Genomic DNA, 19,407 nt, shown 5'->3' on the forward strand with positions numbered 1-19,407 from the left:
ATTCATGTCGAATGACATTAGTATATTGAATGTATGAGTATGTAAGAAAAAATAAATGTATAAATAACTGAACTGATAAGATTGAAAAAATATTCACCGCAACTCAACTCCAATACAAAAGAAATCATAAGAGATGGAATGTTTAGAACTTCATAAAAATACAATGTATTAACTCAAGAGTGTATAAAAAGTACAATAAATTACTCTGTACTCTTATTTGTGAGATTCTCTAACGAACAACTATTACTATGAGTTAATCATGACACAACGTCTCACCCACGCTTCCAAAATTGTCCTATACCTTGTTGGAGTATAGAACACCTCAACTAAGTGGATCCACTTAGTTATAAGGATTCATTATAAAGTATGATATTTTACCAATGTTATCATACATGGTTTATGAGGATTTTGACTTTTGAGTTGTCTGAACTCATCCTCATATTATTGTTCAATACTACTCCCAGTAATATACATACTCATGCTCAATTTTGTAAAACATACTCTTTCTCTAGTTTGAGATAGTTGCTCAAACTCTCTTCTTTAAAGAGGATACCACTCTAAAATATCTTGAAACTCATAAAATCATTTAGAAATCAAAGTTTTTCTTTTCTCAAAATAATACTCTCTTACTTCATGTAAAATTTAAACAATTGAGAATACTTAGTTACCCTATACTCTTTCTCAAACTCCTCTTTACTTTCTTAAAAACTCAGCTTAAACTATAAAAATTGACTTTAAAAGATTGTCAAAATTTCTAACTCGAAATAGTGTTCATGCTAATTAATATAGACATGAACGAATCAACTCAAAGATCTCAACAACAAAATGGAAAACCAATAGTCGAAATAAAATTTAAAAAACAATCAGGAAATCTAGAACTCAAAATCAACTCATCTTTGCTTTCTCAGAAATTAGGTTAAGATTATTATTGTGTAAAAGATTCTAAATAAAAGCTCTCAAACTTCTCTCTTAAACTCACTCTAGTTTTGAATATATATTAAGATATGTGATTAAGATATGCAAGAATTTTTTCACAGGTAAATGAAGCCTATAGAGCTAATACAAAGAAGGAAAACGTGGACCCAACTTAGAGGAACACGTATGGATGAAATAAGGAAAGATTGATCCAAAAATCCTTGGCATATTGTTGGCGCAATGTGCTAGACCCTTAAATTCAGAAGTCAGGCCTTGGCACTGCTAGCGCATCTCCCCAGGCTTGAACTTCATAAATCAGGCCTTTGCACACTACTGGTGCGTCGCCCCAGGGCTTGAACATCAAAAGTGAGGCCTTGATGCAATGCTGACACGTTGCCCCATGGTTTAAACTTCAGAAGTTCAGCCTTAACACTATCATGGCCCAGGCCCTTCCCTAGTACCCCGACAAATTGTCAAGCTTAAATTAGGACCCCGACTTAGTTTAGAATTGAAAAAATTCTCCTATACTCTTCTTGATTCTCAAACCCAACACGGACATGAAAAGTTTCATATGATCCCTTTAGAAACATAAATTTATCAAATCAATAGGCTTAATGTGATACTAAGCATGAACAATACAATAATATTCACAAAATAGAAGAATAAAAAAGTCTCAATTATTGAATAATCGAACTCAATATAAAAATTGCGAATAGATTCTTTTGATGTGACAATTTCTTGACTAAATTGAGATGTAGCGTGAGGGCTAACAAGTCCAACACTTTGAGACGCCTTACATACCTATAAAGAACAATGGTTCTGTCAACGGGACTTTTTTGGCCAAAATCGTTGCACCTGTAGCGATATTCTTTAAAAAAAATAGTGTAGTGATTTTACTCTTTTGGTTAAAAAAATATTAATGTACCCTTTTGGAATTTTTATCAAATTTTTTTTGCCCTTTAGGCTTCGGACTCAACAATCTTCTCACATTGAACTTGCATTTATGCTTCATATGACTTAGAAGACAAACCAACATTGTTATTTTGAGCCATTTGTTGGTCAACTTGGTTGGTAAATATATTTGATTAAAAATAATGAATTTGGTGAATATAAATGGTAAAATATAAATTGATTTGAAATAATAATAAATTTTATGTTAGTGAAAATACTCATTATTTGAGATATAAATGATTTTAAAAGTAATGATATGCATTACACATTTTATTTACATATGCAATAAATGGTTAGCAGATATATATATCGGGTTGTTTATATAAAATATAAACTCATGGTCAATTTTGGTATTTCGAAAATCTCAAATCATGATTTGAAATTTCAAAATCATGATTTTAAAGGCCCATTTGGTCATACCATATAAATTCATGATTTGAAATCATTATATGAAATTATGAGATGAAGTTGAAATTTTGTTAGGACATACAATTTTGACTTTTTATGTTTTATGTTTTCTCATAAATATAAAAACTCCGTAAATAGTAAAAGTATAAAAAATTATCCCCAATTATTTATATAATCTTACCAAATAAACAAAACTTATAAAATCGCGTAATACATTATTACAAAATTATTCTTAAAGAAGAACAATATTTATTTATTAAACCTTAATTCAACAAAAAATAAAATTGAACATAAATTATAGTGTTCAAATTGTTAGTAGCTAAGAAAATTTTTTTTACAATTAATCCCAGCATGGTTAGTCTTATCCACTCAATATAATGGTGATTATTTGTTATTATTAAACATTGATTTGAATGAAGTAGTAATAAATTTGATTAAAAAATAATGATTTGGGGAACATAAACGTTAAATTAAGAATTGTTTTGAAGAATAAATTTGTATTGACGAGAATAATTTGTATATGAGATATAAAAGGTTTAAAAAATAATGATATGAATTAGAAATTTTGTTTACAGATGAAACAAATGGGTATAAAATAAATGTGAGTTATTTTTACAAAATAAAAACTCGCGAATTAATATTTTTATTTAAAATTCCTAAAAATTATGACTTTTAAGAAATTAGAGATTTCATTTTACTAAATCATAAAATAAAATCAGCATAAAATTACGTGTCCGAAAACACTGCCATGTGATGAAAACACATGGCTAAAGCGCCCCAAACGCCTACCAAGTTTTGCGGGTAATTGTAATTTAAAACTATTTTTATGGATATATGGTAGTTTAGTTTGTGTTTGGGATTTTTTTTGGGTATCTATAATAAATTTATAAAATAATCGTGAAAAATAAAAAATAAGTTTAACTATCAGAATAATAAAATGCAAATTATTTTCTGAATATAAAAGTTTAAAAAAATACGAACTCGCAATCTTCGTATTGAAAGTGAGGATTACTTATCATCAGAACAACTCCATTTTGTCAACAAAAAAAAATACGTATTAAAAGTAAAATATACCACTAGATGAACAATTTTTTTTTAAAATAAAAAAATAACATATTTTTTTTTATTTCGTTAGAGGATAAAGGTATATAAGCACAGAGAAGTAAATGAATCACTTTCATAAGAGGTTTTGTTTTTTCTTTTTTTTCAAATTTTATAAATTAATGGCCAAACAGCCCTTTAACAAAGCACAATTCCGGCGAAAACAATATCTGAATTGCTCCACTTTTCACAGACATCATTTGGCGAAAACAATTTTTTTTTTCCAAGTGGGGTGACTGACTGATTCATAAATCATCATATCTATAGAGTAAATTAATGCACAAATAATTGCACAGTTGGGGTGTTGAACAAATGAAAAGTATTGTTTTTTTTTTCAGAATCTTGAATAGTGATGAGTGAGCTAGACAGATTCTTGGAGAGACTACCCTTTTTTCCCCATTTCAGTTTCAGGTTAGTCTTTTGATTTCTTTATGTGTCTGTGATTTAAGATTTGGTAAAAAAAATTGAACTTTTTTTAGTTTGTTTTTAAGTCTTGGATTTCTTTGTTTGGTTATAGTGTTTTCACCTTATTGAGTTTGTTTTTCCCAAACTGTGATTATATCATAATTGCGTTATTCTTGATTTTGGTTTCATGCTGAAATGAAAATCTATGATTACTTTTATCCCTTTTATCAATTATGTTTGTTAGGTTGTGGTTATGAAATAGCCTCCTAGGTAAGGGTAACTTGCCTACATCCTACGCGATCTCCAGACCCCACAAACTGTCACGATCCAATGTTCTCGGGTCATGATGGCACCTACTACACTGCACCAGTAAGTAAGCTTAACCCTTAGCCCGAAGCGATAAGCAATGGACTAGGCGACTAGCAAGTGGAAGCCAACAACAAGAAGTAAGAGCTTAGAACAAAGTAGAGAAAGGATAATCAACAAAAACAATACAGGAACCATCCCAAGTCCTGCCATCAGTTAGTTGAGCATCTAATCCAAAATAGGAGTACAAGGCTTTCACAAATACAAGACAAGTACAGACTAATCTCTGAATACAATATAAAGACTAAGCCTAGCAAAACATATGGAAACCGGTAGCTCTAGACGCCAGGAGCTCACCCTAATCTCTGAAACTCCGAGCTGCTCCGCACGACTCTAAATCAACGGCGATAACTCAACTGCAATCTATAGGGGGCAGAAGTGTAGTATGAGTACCCTGAATGTGTTGTGGATTTACTTTTAATACATGAGCATTCATAGAAAGTCTAAGTAATCGAAGCTAGGATAGTTCTTTATTATGAACATATGATATTTTTCTCTCTCTTCTTTGGTAGTGCTATTATTGATATGTTCAATACTGTATTTACTTTGCATATTTGTTATTTATATGCTTTACTTGAGCCGAAGGTCTATTAGAAACAATCTCCCTATCTTCAGAATATAGGAGTAAGGTTGTGTACACCCCACCCTCCGCTAGACACCACTTGTCGGATCACATTGAGTATTTTGTTGTAAATCTTAGTTCTGGAAGACGTGCTTCGACCAACTTGACTAGGTGAAGGAGGAAAGATTTTGAGAGATTTTTTTACTCCCTTCTTCCTTAGTACCTCGAAATTCCACATGCTTAGTATAAAAAAACGAAGTTAAAGACGTAGAAATCTGTCTAACTACAAAGTACTTTGTTTTATTTCAGCTAGTCCTTCAAGGGGTAAACATAGGTGAATGCAGCTGGTTATTTAATTGAAAGAGTCCTTTGGAATGATATGGACAAGTCAAAGGAGGAAGCAGATGCAAATGATGTAGGTGCGAATGTGCTATCTAGAACGAGGGAGTGTGATTCTGGTGAACCATCAATGGGGAAGTGTACATCTACCAGTCATGAGTTGCCAGAGGGATCAACTTCTGCCAGTTCAGGGATGTTGGAGAGTGATGGAATGAACAGAAATGTAACGTCCATGAAGGGGCCTCAGCTCCACGGTACAAGCTCTTACTCATTGAATAGTTCAAGGCTCACTCTTGAAAAGTTGTGTAGTTACAAAATTTCTGAGCCAGCTTCTCTTAGATGCTCCAATAGTCAAAAAACCATTCAGAAACCACAAATTCAGTGGCAACGTTTCTATCAATTGGGGTCTGGCTCTAGAAGTTTGAAGGGAGATGGAGATCCTTCATCCACGGACAAGGCTGTTCAGCAATTAAGTTCCAAGGAGTTGCCAAGAATAAATTTACTTGCGCTGAAAATGCTGAAGCAAGCATCCGACAAAGATATCAAAGGAGGCTCTAATGCAGAGTCTTCCCAATCAACAGAAGACCATAACCTAATTATTCCAAGAAATAGATTACTTCCGGGAAGTAGTCAATCAAAACTTTTATCCACTTCTAGCTTTTCTCATTTTTTTGCTAACCGATCTCTTAAAACCAAAGATGTTTTACCAAAAGGACCTGCACTTCATAAAGAAGTTCATATTGCCTCTACTCTGCAGAATAAGAATGACTTCGAGCAAGCCTCCACAGGAATGGTATCATCTGATGTTTTTTTAAAGCAAGGTGCTAATTCTAATCAAGCATCTTTCAGTCGTAGCGATCACCAAAGACCCACTTCAACTTACAATGGATTTACCTTGAGAGAGTGGTTAAACTCGACGGGATCACAGATAAACAAAGCTGAGAGGATTCACATATTCCGGCAGATTGTGAAGTTAATTGATATTGCTCACTCTGAAGGAAATGCATTCCAGGATATACGGCCTTCCTGTTTCATTTTACTGTCACCTAATGGTGTTAAATATATTGGTTCATCTGTCCAGATAGACTCCATGTATGCTGTGAGCCGGAATACTAATGGGAAAAGGCCATCCGACATGGAAATGCATGCTAATAGTAACTTGGGTATAAAGCTACAGAAGGTCAATGTGGACGTGGGCTTGATTAGACAGCAGCCTGAAAGCAATGCTCGTTCTTGTTCTCGTGATGAAGGCACATCATTTCAGGCAGGGTGTCTACTGGAGTCTGATATTAATCAATTAGAAAAGAAGTGGTACACTTGTCCTGAAGAACTCCATCACGAAAGCCTAGCATCGTCTAATATCTACAGTCTCGGGGTTCTTTTCTTTGAGGTGGGTAATCAATTGCTGGGTTCATAATCATTTTACTTTAAACCACTGACAAATTCTCTTCCTTTTTCCTTCTGCTCATTTGTCTCTCCTCTTAGACACGAACTTAGGTTCAGTTTGCACCAGTCCGATCCATATTAAGCAAGAGTCACAATATAATATTAATCACATTTAAATAGATGGTGGACAATGAGGAGGGAATGAAACACTAGATATTTTGAAGATATGGAAAATACAATCCAACAAATCAAGTTTTATTGTATACTTTTGTTCTGTTTTTGGTATACGGAGGAGTTTTAAATGATGCAAAATCAATTCTTAGATGTTGAATTTATGTTGAAGCAGATTTTAAGATGATCTCAAATGTTGGTGTAACTAAAATAAACACATTCACTGTTGTTTAGAAAGAAAGGAACTGATGTTTTGAAAGATAAAAGCCAACTCATTCCAACAGATCAAGTTTAACTTTGAACTTCTATTTTCTTTTTAGTCTAAGAAGAATTTTTAAATGAAGCAGAATCCATATTTAGCCTCTTAAAATTTCTATAAGATTGGTAAGTGATTTTTCTTTTGCTTTGTGCTCACCTATACACACTTCGGCACCGACTAAGTGCTGCTTGTGTAATACAATTACCTTCCTCACCAAAAAGAAGAAGATACATACATCCCAAACAAAAGAAGAAAGAGAACACCAAAAAAAGAAGGGAAGTTTTTCTGATGAATCACATACTCTGTCTCCCTGTAGCACTTCCCTGATTTTGCTTCTTGAGCTTTTAAGAAACTGAATTAAAATCAATATAATTAAGATTTATTGAATCATATGCTTTTATGAAACTTTTGCTGACCCACTCGACTGGATCTTCGTACTAGATTCCAGTCTGGATATGCTTGTCTTTTTTAAATAGATTTTGAAATTTATCCCTCAGATGCTCCATTGCTCTCTCAGATTGTTGAATATGGAGAAGGCAGGTGAGGGAACCTCCCAAATCTTTTCCAAGGAGCCTGTTGTTCTTCTCTAGAATTTGATGAACAGTCATTAATGCAATGAATCGGTGTTGCATATGCTCAATTCTTTTAGCATTGAGTATATATCTTGATTTCAGCTGCACCCCTTATCTGTTCTCCTTTGTGGCTTCTTTTGTTAATTTTCAATATTTCTTATTTTAACTCTGGGGAAATAATTGTAGCTGTACACAATCTGGCTAAGTTAATGATTTTTTCGTTGTGATTCTATTATATTGGGTGTGGGAACTGATGTTTTGTTTCACAATGCACTTTGCCAAAGGGCTGAGATAAATTATCTTTACTCTTACTAATTCATGTTGTTTCTTTTAGTTGCTCTGCTGTTTCGAATCACCTGCAGCACATTCCACAGCCATGTTGAATTTGCAAAGTCGCATTCTCCCTCCAAATTTCCTTTGTCAAAATCCCAAGGAAGTTGGCTTTTGCTTTTTGCTGCTTCATCCTGTGCCTTCTTCTCGTCCAACAACAAGGTATTGTTATGTTTCCAATTTGTTGTGCAATATTATTTTCTGCTATTTGGGGCTTTTCTGAAAAAGTCAATGTTGACATACCTGTAAGACAGCCAGCAATACGGTATCCTAAAATAGGGTATATGGAAAACATTCTGATGCTCTGAGTGAATGCAATGCATTTTAAGTTGTTGGCAATCACAGAGTCCTCGTAGTTTGATATTGTTGTAACTATTATGCTATTTTCCGTTTCGGGTTAGAAACTGGTTGTGTTCGAGAGTGACTTCTCGATAATAAATAGAGATGGTGGAGTTCTTTGGGGCTTGAGGCATCTTAGCCACTTCTCTTGTCACCTTGTTACATGCTCCCTATGTTCCAGTTTATGTGACCCTGTGTCCTTCCTAGTCTATTAAAAAAAGAATGACCTCTATCTAAATATGCAAACAATTTAACTTAAATTTCTCATTTTAGCCTTAGTGACACAATTTTATATTCACACAAATGTTATGGCATGTTTAAGAACACAAGTTTCTAAAGTCTTATAACCAAACAAATGTTATGACCCAAAGTTTCAAAAGTCATCCCTTTTTTTCCGTGCCCTTCACATAAATTGAAACAAAGGGAGTAGGAGATATCACGCCCCACTAGGTTAGAGCTGGTACTCTAATAACATCATTTTAGCATGGAATGAGTTTGATGTTATTCGTATAATGTGTTCATAATCTCAAGTTGTGTACTGTCTAATCCTGCTGTCATCTCTATGGGAACTTGCATATGCAGTAAATGCACCTTGCTCCCTGCCAAGCTTTAAGATTTAGTATAACCATTTTTGGGTCTTAAGTGGGATAGCTTTTAGACATGGAAGAGTTGCATTTCTTTGATGGTGGAACTAAATAGCAAACTGTCCGCCACTCATCAGAATTGAGGGAAAAGACATTTTCTGAAATTGGTTATTGTTCTTTAATAGTTAGTATGACTTCCAGCCTGCAATTTGTCCTTTTGATCAATAGATATTTCACTTTTGTGCTGTAAACCTTCTAGCTTTGTCGTACTGAGTTTTAACTTCTCTAATTGCTAGAAGCTCAGGCACAGTAAATTTGTAAATATCCTCAAGTTAATTTGTTTGATGTGTAATCACATTCACAATACAACTTATCTTTGTAGGGAAATCCTACAGTCTGAATTAATTATTGGAGCTGAAGAAGTATGTAAAATAGATGGTGTCCCATCATTCATTGAGAAGGATGATGACCCTGATTCAGACGTCTTGCTCTATTTCCTAGTTTCACTGCAGGAGGAAAAACAGAATGATACCTCCAAGTTATTACAAAGAATAGAGTGCCTAGAGGCTGATATCAAGGATGTTGAGAAAAGGGAGGTCCTTAGACATTCAGATTGGGTGGAAACTGACTTCAATAATATGCGGCAAGGATCCTACTTAAAACATCTCAATTCCGCTGACTCTATTTCTAGATCGTTTTCAATTCCAAATATGCGCAATGAAAAGCTGATGAAGAATATTTCTCAGCTTGAAAGTGCATACTTCTGCATGAGGTCCCAAATCCAACTTGCAGAAAATGATACAATAGGTCGAACAGACACGGATTTGTTGACGAGTCGTGACAGATTGTTCCAGGTTTCAGCAAAAGAGGCAGAGCCAATTTTAAAATCTGTTGATCGTGTTGGAGCCTTCTTTGAAGGTATTTGTAAATATGCTCGCTACTGCAAGTTTGAGGAATATGGGACATTAAGAAATGGTGATCTTCTCAACTCTATAAACGTGATCTGCTCCCTCTGTTTTGATTATGAAGAGGACTATATAGCTGCAGCTGGTGTCTCAAAGAAAATTAAAATCTTTGAATTTGCTTCACTTTTGAATGAATCTGCGGATCTTCAATATCCTGTGGCTGAGATGTCAAACATATCTAAGCTTAGCTGTGTTTCGTGGAATAAATATATGAGAAACTATCTGGCTTCAACTGACTATGATGGCGTAGTCAAGGTGTGTACTTGTTTGGCTTAACTTGGTAAAGAGTTTTGAATCTTCATGAGCTATGGCAATATTTTTATGTCTTTCCCATTATCTGACTAGCCTATAAATACTCTAGGCATTATCTTCCATACGAGAATGTAAGAGAATAATCTCCTAGCTAGTAAGTGCTTTAAATATCACAATAAAGGTTATATCAGCTACCTAACACGTGCTTGCTGTTGAAGTTGAGTATTTCATTCATCTTGTTGACTAGGTCTTGGTGTATAATTTTTGAATCTAGATGTGGGATGCAAGCACAGGTCAAGAATTTTCACAACATACAGAGCACCAGAAGAGGGCTTGGTCTGTTGATTTTTCTCAAGTGAATCCAACAAAGTTTGCCACTGGAAGTGATGATTGTTCTGTAAAAGTGTGGAATATTAATGAGGTACTTTATCGTATCCTGCTTCTCTTTTCATGAAGTTGGTATCTTCATTTAGTTTGGATCTGTGGAAACACAACAAATAGTTTGATCTATTTCATTCGGCAGAGGAGTTCTGTGGATACGATCTGGAATCCTGCCAACATATGCTGTGTGCAGTTTTCTGCTTACTCCTCTCATCTGTTGGCTTTCGGATCTGCTGATTACAAAATTTACTGCTATGATCTTCGCCATACTAGGATTCCGTGGTGCACATTAACTGGACATGAGAAGGCTGTTAGCTTTGTAAAATTCTTAGATTATGGTACCCTGGTTTCTGCATCCACAGATAACACGCTAAAGCTATGGGACCTAAAGAGAACAAGTTTGGAAGGATTGTCCTCAAATGCTTGCAGCTTGACATTCAAGGGACACACCAATGAAAAGGTTTATAGAGGATATTTGCTCTACGATGATCATCTCAATGCTGTAGGTTCAGTTTCATTTACTCTCTTTTTTTGCTCTGTACAGAACTTTGTGGGATTATCAGTTTTGGATGGGTACATTGCATGTGGTTCTGAATCTAATGAGGTACTTCATATTCCTTCATTTTTCTTATGTTAAACCGTAGGCTAAACTTCCCGTAGAAGTATCAATCTTTTTCGTAACTTTTAACTTTCTTTTTGCAGGTATATGCTTATCATAGATCTCTACCAATGCCAATTACCTCTTATAAATTTGGATCTGTTGATCCTAGCTCTGGCAATGATGGTGAGAGTAATGGGAAATTTGTTTCAAGTGTTTGCTGGAGAAGAAAATCTAATATGGTTGTTGCGGCAAACTCAACTGGATGTATAAAGCTGTTACGTTTGGTATGAATTAAAGCTCATCATCCTTATCTTCTGAATCTGTACACCATGCTGGCAGACGTGTTTTGTACACCTAGCTTCAACTGGAATTGAGATTAAGGTACATTCAGTAAAATAAGTTGTTAAGATTTTTAGTTTCCTTGACATATTACTGAATTGGTCCAAAGCACACAAGTTTCTTTGAACAGAATGTTTTGAACATTTCGGGATTGATATATGTAGGTGTCGAACATTGAAGCTGAATTTGTAGTCATGGCTAAATGGAATGGGCTTCAGAATAGGAGACAGCACTAATGTAGTCATTGCCTGTATCGTGAGTTCTTATGGACAAATGGAAATTGAGATGAAAAAGTTGTGGCCTTCTTCACTGCTTCTTTTGCAAAGAAATGACATCAGCAAAGTTGAGAAACCAGTTAGAGAGTATGCTTTGCATGATTGGATTTGCCAAGCAGAGGTATGGATCACAAATTTTTGCAAGTATGAGCTCTTTCTTGTTCACCTAAACCCTTCCAAACACCACCCTCTCTATTCCACACCCTTATATATCTTTAACTTTTTTGCAAGTCGAGATGCTCCCCCCCCCCCTACAAATCACCACCAAACATCTGATGCCTTTGACCACATATTTTCTTATATGAAGGGAGCTGTCAAACCCAGTATTTGTCATTTGAAGAAGTGGAAGGTGGAGTCGCTTCCTCTCCAACTTGAAATTTAGAGACAGAACTCTACGAGTCTTAATCCTTGTCGTTTTCACCTTCCATTTTTCCTAAATGATATCCCTTTGTTCAAATCTCCTTCGGGTTGCTGGAATATGCCAGACTTTGAGCTTATAATACTTCCATTAAAGGTTTGCTTGAAGACATTTTGAGCAATATAAAGTGACCTTTAATCTAAAGAAATATTAGTTATAATGCTGCATTTAACAGCTCTAGATCCAAAAGGCTAAGGCTTTACTTGCTTTGACATTTTCAGATCGTCTCTTTCTCCCAAGTCTTGGTAGACATAATCCACTTCTTTTCATTTGGTAATCTAAGTGGGTTATCTGCCGTTCCACAGGATAAAACTGCTTCACATGCCACGTATCGATTCAGAATTTGTCTCCGTGACTTATGTTACTTCTTTCTCAGTCTTGTGAGTGAACATTTGAAAAAGTATGCGTGACTGGTAAAGGGTCCGAACAGAATTTCCCAGGGAGGGACAGCTCCGTAGCATCCCAGCCTTGATGTCACTGTATTCAAACTGGTGGTAATGGCGAATCCATTCAACTGTGATCAGAGCTTATCACTAACAACCTCTTTACATAGCGGAAAATCCAGCAGATGAATGAGAAACATGTCTGTTGATTGGATCATTGTGTCAAGACACTGTCAAGTTCGTCACATACTCTGGTAGGTCCTATCCTCATGTTTCGCCACATCTTCTCTTGGCTATCTTCAAAAGCAACTCTCCCTGTCAAAACCTCAAAGAATATCATCCGCGAGCTGTGCAAGACTTCTTAGAGAACTTGATACTCTCCATTCCTCGATCATCTTTCGAGTGGAGAATAACTGAATTTAAAACAGTTAGAGAAACAACTTAGTCATGCATGCCATGTTAGCTGCTTGTCTGCTCTTCTCTCCTTATTAAATTCGTCAAGATGTCGATATATTGCTTAGGCTTAAATGTTGGAAACCTGAGTGTAGATGTGATTTTTACCTCAGATGGAATTTTCTTTGTTAGTAACTGAATTTTTAAGATTTGGAATAGATATTGAAGGGAGATTTAAATCTAACTTAGATGGTACTTGATTTGGACATATATCATCCGCCGTATTTTTGGGACATTAGTACCCCTGCCGGTCCAAAAACTAGAGTGTGCATGCCCTTAATTCTAACGGAAGACGAAATAGAGAGACGTGGTGCAATCTTATCCATCAATCTGATGTCGGGTCAGTGGATAAGATTATGACATGCGTATGTATGTTAGTATAAAGGGTATATAACGCTCTAGTTTTTAATTTCCTTGCTCCAAATCAACATGAAAAGTTGGTAAAACTTGACTGAATTCAGCAATTTGAGTAAAAGGGGAACTAGCAACAATGAAAGCCAAAGCACCAATAGTTTTTAGAGTGTTTAAAGGCACAACTATACCTTGTTGTTGTTGAAAGAAAAGCATTACAACTTTTCCTTTCACTTGAGTGATTTAATGTCTTCAAAACTGCAAACAAAAGTATATTATTATCTTGTATATAAACTACTATATATGCTAATCGTGCAAGTGGTGCTCCTCCTCTTATTGTACCCATGTTAAGACCATAGTATTGTAAATTATTAACATAAGAACCAGCAGCTGTAGAAGCACAATGAGAACCATGTCCACTTGCATCTACTGCTGATAAATTATATGTTTTATCAATAATATCCCTTTTCTTCCATAAATCCTTTTATGTACCAACGAGCACCAATTTTTTTTTTTGTTACAATGTATTGTTGCATTAAAATTTGCTTCAGATTTACAAATTCCTTTCCATCTAGATGGAATTGGACCCATCCCATTATCATTAAAAGATTCTGATTCTCCCGATATAACTGTATAATATATAAACGTATCATTTAATATGCAAAGGGTCAAATATACTCTTGCACTATTGAAAATAGTTCATATATACCCTTCGTTATATTTTAGGTCTAAATATACCCCTTTTGTTATACTTTGGGTTCAAATATACCCTTCTGATTATACTTTGACGCAAATTTATACTCAATTTTAACGAAAAACACTGTGACAAGCTCAAAATCAAATAATGCACATCTCGAATTTCAAATACTTAATTCTTTTAGAAACTCATTTCCTCCGCTTTGAATTCTTTCCTTTGCATCTTCCTCTTAAAAGAAGCTAATAATTTATCGTATTTAAAAACTAATATGATTTTTGTTTTTTTCGAATTGAGGTTTTTCTAAAAAAAAAAAATTATCATACTTAACCTCTTCTAGAAAGTGTCAATATTAATAAAAGTAAATACACTACTCAGATATGTTCTAAGAATTTTCAGCATCCAAAAATTGATGACTCCCTATGTTCATTATTTTCTTGTACTTTTATAATAGTAAGAAGATGTAGGTATAATGATTAATTTTTATAGAAATACATTTGAAGATTTTTAATTTGTGAGGGAAAAATGCAGCACAATGATGTTGTGTAATATGCATATTTTATTATTTCTAGTACAAAAAATTTAAAAATAAAATAATGAATGGAAAAATAAAAATAAGAGCTCAAAACGGAGGAAATGAGTTGGGATGAGTTACACAAGTGAGCTTCTAAGGAAATTGAGAGCTCAAAACGGGTACTCAATTAACATTACGAACTTTTCATATCACATGAGTATTCATGGGGGGTACTGCAGAACATGTGCGAGCCCCATCTAATGGAAAAATAAAATTCAATGAGAACTTGGTTCATCCGACACGTACACGTCATGGGCATTCCGCCTTTCTATGTTCTATAGACTTGTATGTAACTATTGAGAGTGAAGATATTCTACATAATGTGAATATTCCACCCAAAAGTTTGCTCTTAGTTCAAAACGATCAACACGTAGAATCGGAACAAGTAATTGTTGAGATTCGCGCAGAAATATCCACTTTGAATTTTAAAGAGAAGGTTCGAAAATATACTTATTCTGATTCAGACGAAGAAATGCACTGGAGTACCGATGTCTACCATGCACCCGAATTTACACAAGTATTAGTCATTCATTCAATTAGTACAAGAAAATTATGATCCTACTATTATCCCTTTAAAAATGGTAGTCTTTTTTAAAAAAAAAATAAAAAACACATATATATGTGTGTGTTTTATATTTATTATATGTTGATCACAAAAGCTTCCTCATCACATGAAATTAATCTCAATGATTTTAGTTGTTATGCATCTTAATTGTCTTTATTTTTCAAGATAATAGAAATATGAAATTCTCTTCATTCTTTTGCCAATAATATTTGATATGTCATGACTTAGGTATCTCGTAGTAAGTCTTTGATACGATACTTTTTTTTGACTTATCATATCATAGTATGTGTGCTGTACGAATTTTGAGCCATACGAAAATATTTTAACTCAATAAAAATATAATTTATTTAATAAAAAATTAAAATTAAGCAAAATAAAACTCGTAAACTTGAAAGGAATTTTGATCTTTTCAACCTTTAAATATGTGAGTCAATCGTTTAGCAATACTTATTGAATAGGTAAATGCATAACAACTAGATTACTAATGAAACATTTAAATTCACCAATTTAAAATACGAATTAGTTAGTTGATGAACTAGAAAATTAAGCTATATTTTTTCTTGACTTTGATATATAATTAAAAGTATTATCCTTAATCAAAATTCTTTTTCATATTCTAATTAATTACCATCGAAGATAACAATGATTAATTTTTACTTAGTTACTATATAATTTTTTAAATTTGAATGTTATTTAAAAAGTATAGCCGTTAACTATGGCTAGCTTTAATATATCAAACTGTCATTTTTTTTTATAATTTTTTATTTAATATTGATATACTTAAAAATTAAAGTTTCGAGAAAATGAACAGGAAATTAGTAGGGAATCATAATCTCACCAAAAAGTGAGAGTTCAAGCAGTCAGTCAACCAACTAGCTACTAAGATTTCTCAAAAAAAAAACTAGTTACTTAACATGATTTATTTTAATTTATAATATAGAATTAAAAATATATGTATAATATTATTTTTTAAAATTCGTTTATAGATGCAATTCAACTTTATTACTTTGTCATTGAAATGAAATTGATAATTAGAAGATTTTTTTTTTGGTTACATAATGTAATAATATAAAATAAACATAATAATACATGTGATAAATAGACTCATCCCCCTATTATATTACATTTATATCCTATCCTATTAATAATTAAATTAAAAACGTTAAAACTAATGATTCATCGGCACCTATATAACTCCTAGTCTTTCAAGCTAATAATGCGAGTTTAATTTACTCATATTATGTAAATGCCTTAATTTAACCTCAATTAGTAAAAAAAATGAAATATATTTTTCTCCATATACACATCTCTAAAGTTGCTACTACTCAATTGACATTTAAAAAAAAAAAAATCTTCCTTGTTAACAAAAATAAATAAAAACACATAATAATGATATAAATTCATCAAATTATTCGTATTTAATTATTGATGATGTTCTGTTATTAAGCTAACTTTGAATCATTATTAAACATTACTTATTTTATTGATACCAATATTTTAAATCGTGTGTCTAATCAATTAGTCCATCTACCTTAATGACATATTTTATTTTCAATGTATTTTCGATAAAAAATATTGACATATTTACCGAAAAGTGTTCTAAATGAACACTCAAATTTACTCTTAATAATATGACCTATTTGGATTCACTTACTATAAAAATTCATTTTTTACCGGAAAGACAAAATTAAAAGACGTGTTTTTTTTTTGAGCTTAAAATATGTTATGTCATATTTAATTATCTTCCTCTAATTCTTTTTTTTAAGCTGAAGATGTGTTATGTCATGTCTAATTATTGTTGGGTTTTATTTGCCCTGATTTCTTATTATAAATAGGTTTTCCTTTTAGAAAAAGTTTTGGATTGACTAATCTTTTTTTTAGTAGAAAAAGGTTTAGGACTCTATAAATGGATGAATGTTCCTTCTAACTTAATCAGCATTCACAATGTAGTCTTAAAGGTTTTGAGAGTTTTGGTCAGGGGGAGAATTTGTGGGTCATAAGCTTTGTTGAATGCCTTGAATCGGACCCGCTACAAACAGAAAGGACGGGGGTCTCGCTGCCCGGTCAGCGAGTCGGGGGGTCCAGGGGGGCGACGCGCCCCCTGGCCTGGGGGTCCGGGGGGGCGGAGACGCCCCCGGGCCGACGGTATACAATGTTGTTGTATTGGGCCCTTAATTTTCTGTTGATTCTGTATGTTGGGCCCAAGCCTGTTAGGGCGTAGCTTAGCACTATATATAGACGCTATGGGAAACCCTATTCTGTAATTCTGTTTTTGCCTCTCCATAATAAAACTGCTCCCTCTCTTCCCGTGGACGTAGCCAATTTGTTGGTGAACCACGTAAATCTGTTGTCTTATTTTTCGCGTTTATATTTTCTCGTATTATCTCAAATTCCGCACAACAAATTGGTATCAGAGCCTCTCGGTTAATCGGTGTTCTTGGAGAATTCGAGATGTCTGCTTTGAACGTGAAAATCGACAAATTCACAGGGAGGAACAGTTTCAGTTTATGGCAGATCAAGATGCGGGCCTTGTTGAAACAGCAAGGCTTCTGGGCGCCGTTGTCGAAAGACAAGAACGCCGTCGTTACTCCTGAGATGGCGATTCTGGAGGAAAAGGCGCACTCGACGATCATGCTGTGTCTCGCGGATGACGTCATCACGGAGGTCTCGGATGAAGAGACTGCTGCTGGTCTGTGGTTGAAGCTGGAGAGTTTGTACATGACAAAATCTCTAACCAACAAGCTGCTTCTGAAACAACGTCTATTCGGTTTACGAATGGCTGAAGGTACACAACTCAGGGAACACTTAGAGCAATTGAATACTTTGTTATTAGAATTGCGTAATATCGATGTGAAGATCGAGGATGAAGATGCTGCCCTGATTCTGTTAGTATCTCTCCCAATGTCGTTTGAGAATTTTGTTCAATCGTTCATTGTTGGGAAAGATACTGTGTCACTGGAAGAAGTCAGATCAGCCCTTCATAGCAGGGAATTACGGCATAAGGCTAACGGCACAAGTACGGACATACAGCCTTCCGGTCTGTTCACCAGTAGCAGAAAGGGAAGGAAAAACGGCGGAAAGAAAAATAAGCCGATGTCGAAGGGTGCAAAGCCGGATGATGTTTGTAATTACTGCAAGGAGAAGGGACATTGGAAATTTGATTGTCCGAAGAAGAAGAAGCAATCGGAAAAACAATCAGTGTCTGCTGCTGTTGCTGAAGAAGACACCAATTCTGAAGAAGATATTGCCCTAGTTGCGGATGAGCACACTCATCATTCAGATGTGTGGGTTCTTGATTCTGGGGCATCCTATCACATCTGTCCTAGGAGAGAGTGGTTCACGACTTATGAGCAGGTAGACGGAGGCAGCATCTCGATGGCCAACAGTTCTGTCTGCAAGGTGGTTGGGACAGGCTCGATCAAGATAAGGACACATGACGGTAGCTTCTGCACATTGAACGAGGTCAGGCACGTTCCATTGATGACGAAAAATCTGATATCTCTCAGTCTTTTGGACAGCAAGGGATTCAGCTGGTCGGGAAAAGATGGAGTCTTGCGGGTCTGGAAGGGTTCAAATTTGATTCTGAAAGGTGTCATGCGTGGTACTTTGTATTTTCTACAAGGTTCCACGGTTACAGGTTCAGCCCATGTTGCATCGTCAGAATTTCACCAGAAGGATATGACTAAGTTATGGCACATAAGACTTGGTCATATGGGTGAAAGAGGGATGCAAATTCTGTCAAAGGAGGATTTACTTGCTGGTCATAAGGTTAAGAGCCTAGAGTTTTGTGAACATTGTGTTTTTGGAAAACTACATCGCAACAAGTTTCCAAAGGCCATTCATAGAACAAAAGGCACACTTGATTATATCCATTCTGATTGCTGGGGTCCATGCCGTGTTGAGTCTTTGGGAGGCTGCAGATTTTTTGTGTCCATTATTGATGACTACTCAAGGATGACTTGGGTGTACATGATGAAGCATAAAAGTGAAGCCTTCCAGAAGTTCAAGGAGTGGAAAATTTTGATGGAAAATCAAACAGGGAAGAAGATCAAGAGGTTGCGAACTGATAATGGGCTGGAATTCTGTTGGTCTGAATTTGATCAATTCTGTAAGGATGAAGGGATTGCTCGACATCGCACAGTCAGAAATACACCACAGCAGAACGGTGTAGCTGAGCGGATGAATCAAACACTTCTGGAGAGAGCAAGGTGCATGCTCTCTAATGCTGGGCTAGATAGAAGATTCTGGGCAGAAGCGGTTAGTACAGCTTGCTACTTGATTAACCGCGGACCACATACAGGTATACAGTGCAAGACACCTATGGAGATGTGGTCTGGAAAAGCTGCTGATTATTCAAATCTGAAAGCTTTTGGTTGTACGGCTTACTATCACGTCAGTGAAGGTAAGTTAGAACCAAGAGCTAAAAAGGGAGTATTTGTGGGCTACGGAGATGGAGTGAAAGGTTTCA

The 19,407-nt window shown here is 34.9% G+C and overlaps 1 protein-coding gene across 8 annotated transcripts; it reads left to right on the forward strand.

Annotated features, from left to right (window-relative positions):
• Nucleotides 1-3,451: 3,451 nt before the first annotated feature.
• Nucleotides 3,452-12,939, forward strand: LOC101249027 (protein SUPPRESSOR OF PHYA-105 1-like). Of its 8 annotated transcripts, none has more exons than XM_069289716.1 (10): nt 3,452-3,786; nt 5,018-6,437; nt 7,770-7,927; nt 9,071-9,908; nt 10,180-10,326; nt 10,407-10,746; nt 10,831-10,890; nt 10,989-11,268; nt 11,391-11,622; nt 12,141-12,939. In XM_069289716.1, the coding sequence occupies exons 2-6, from the start codon at nt 5,088-5,090 to the stop codon at nt 10,521-10,523; spliced, it is 2,610 nt and encodes an 869-aa protein (XP_069145817.1). In that variant the 5' UTR covers nt 3,452-3,786; nt 5,018-5,087; the 3' UTR covers nt 10,524-10,746; nt 10,831-10,890; nt 10,989-11,268; nt 11,391-11,622; nt 12,141-12,939. The 8 variants fall into 8 exon arrangements, with proteins under 8 accessions (XP_069145817.1, XP_069145818.1, XP_019071596.1 ...); XM_069289717.1 differs by having other exon boundaries at nt 12,225-12,939; XM_019216051.3 differs by having other exon boundaries at nt 10,429-10,746.
• Nucleotides 12,940-19,407: the final 6,468 nt, after the last annotated feature.

The sequence above is a fragment of the Solanum lycopersicum genome, chromosome 10 (assembly GCF_036512215.1).
Source record: "Solanum lycopersicum chromosome 10, SLM_r2.1".
Classification (NCBI taxonomy): domain Eukaryota; kingdom Viridiplantae; phylum Streptophyta; class Magnoliopsida; order Solanales; family Solanaceae; genus Solanum; species Solanum lycopersicum.

What these genes read in the sequence shown, in the direction of transcription:
- LOC101249027 (XM_004248399.5), top strand. Translation starts at nt 5,088, where the DNA reads ATGGACAAGTCAAAGGAGGAAGCAGATGCAAATGATGTAGGTGCGAAT. An exon ending in TCGGGGTTCTTTTCTTTGAG is followed by an intron (nt 6,438 to 7,769) that starts GTGGGTAATCAA and finishes TGTTTCTTTTAG; the next exon opens with TTGCTCTGCTGTTTCGAATC. An exon ending in GTGGTTCTGAATCTAATGAG is followed by an intron (nt 10,891 to 10,988) that starts GTACTTCATATT and finishes TTCTTTTTGCAG; the next exon opens with GTATATGCTTATCATAGATC.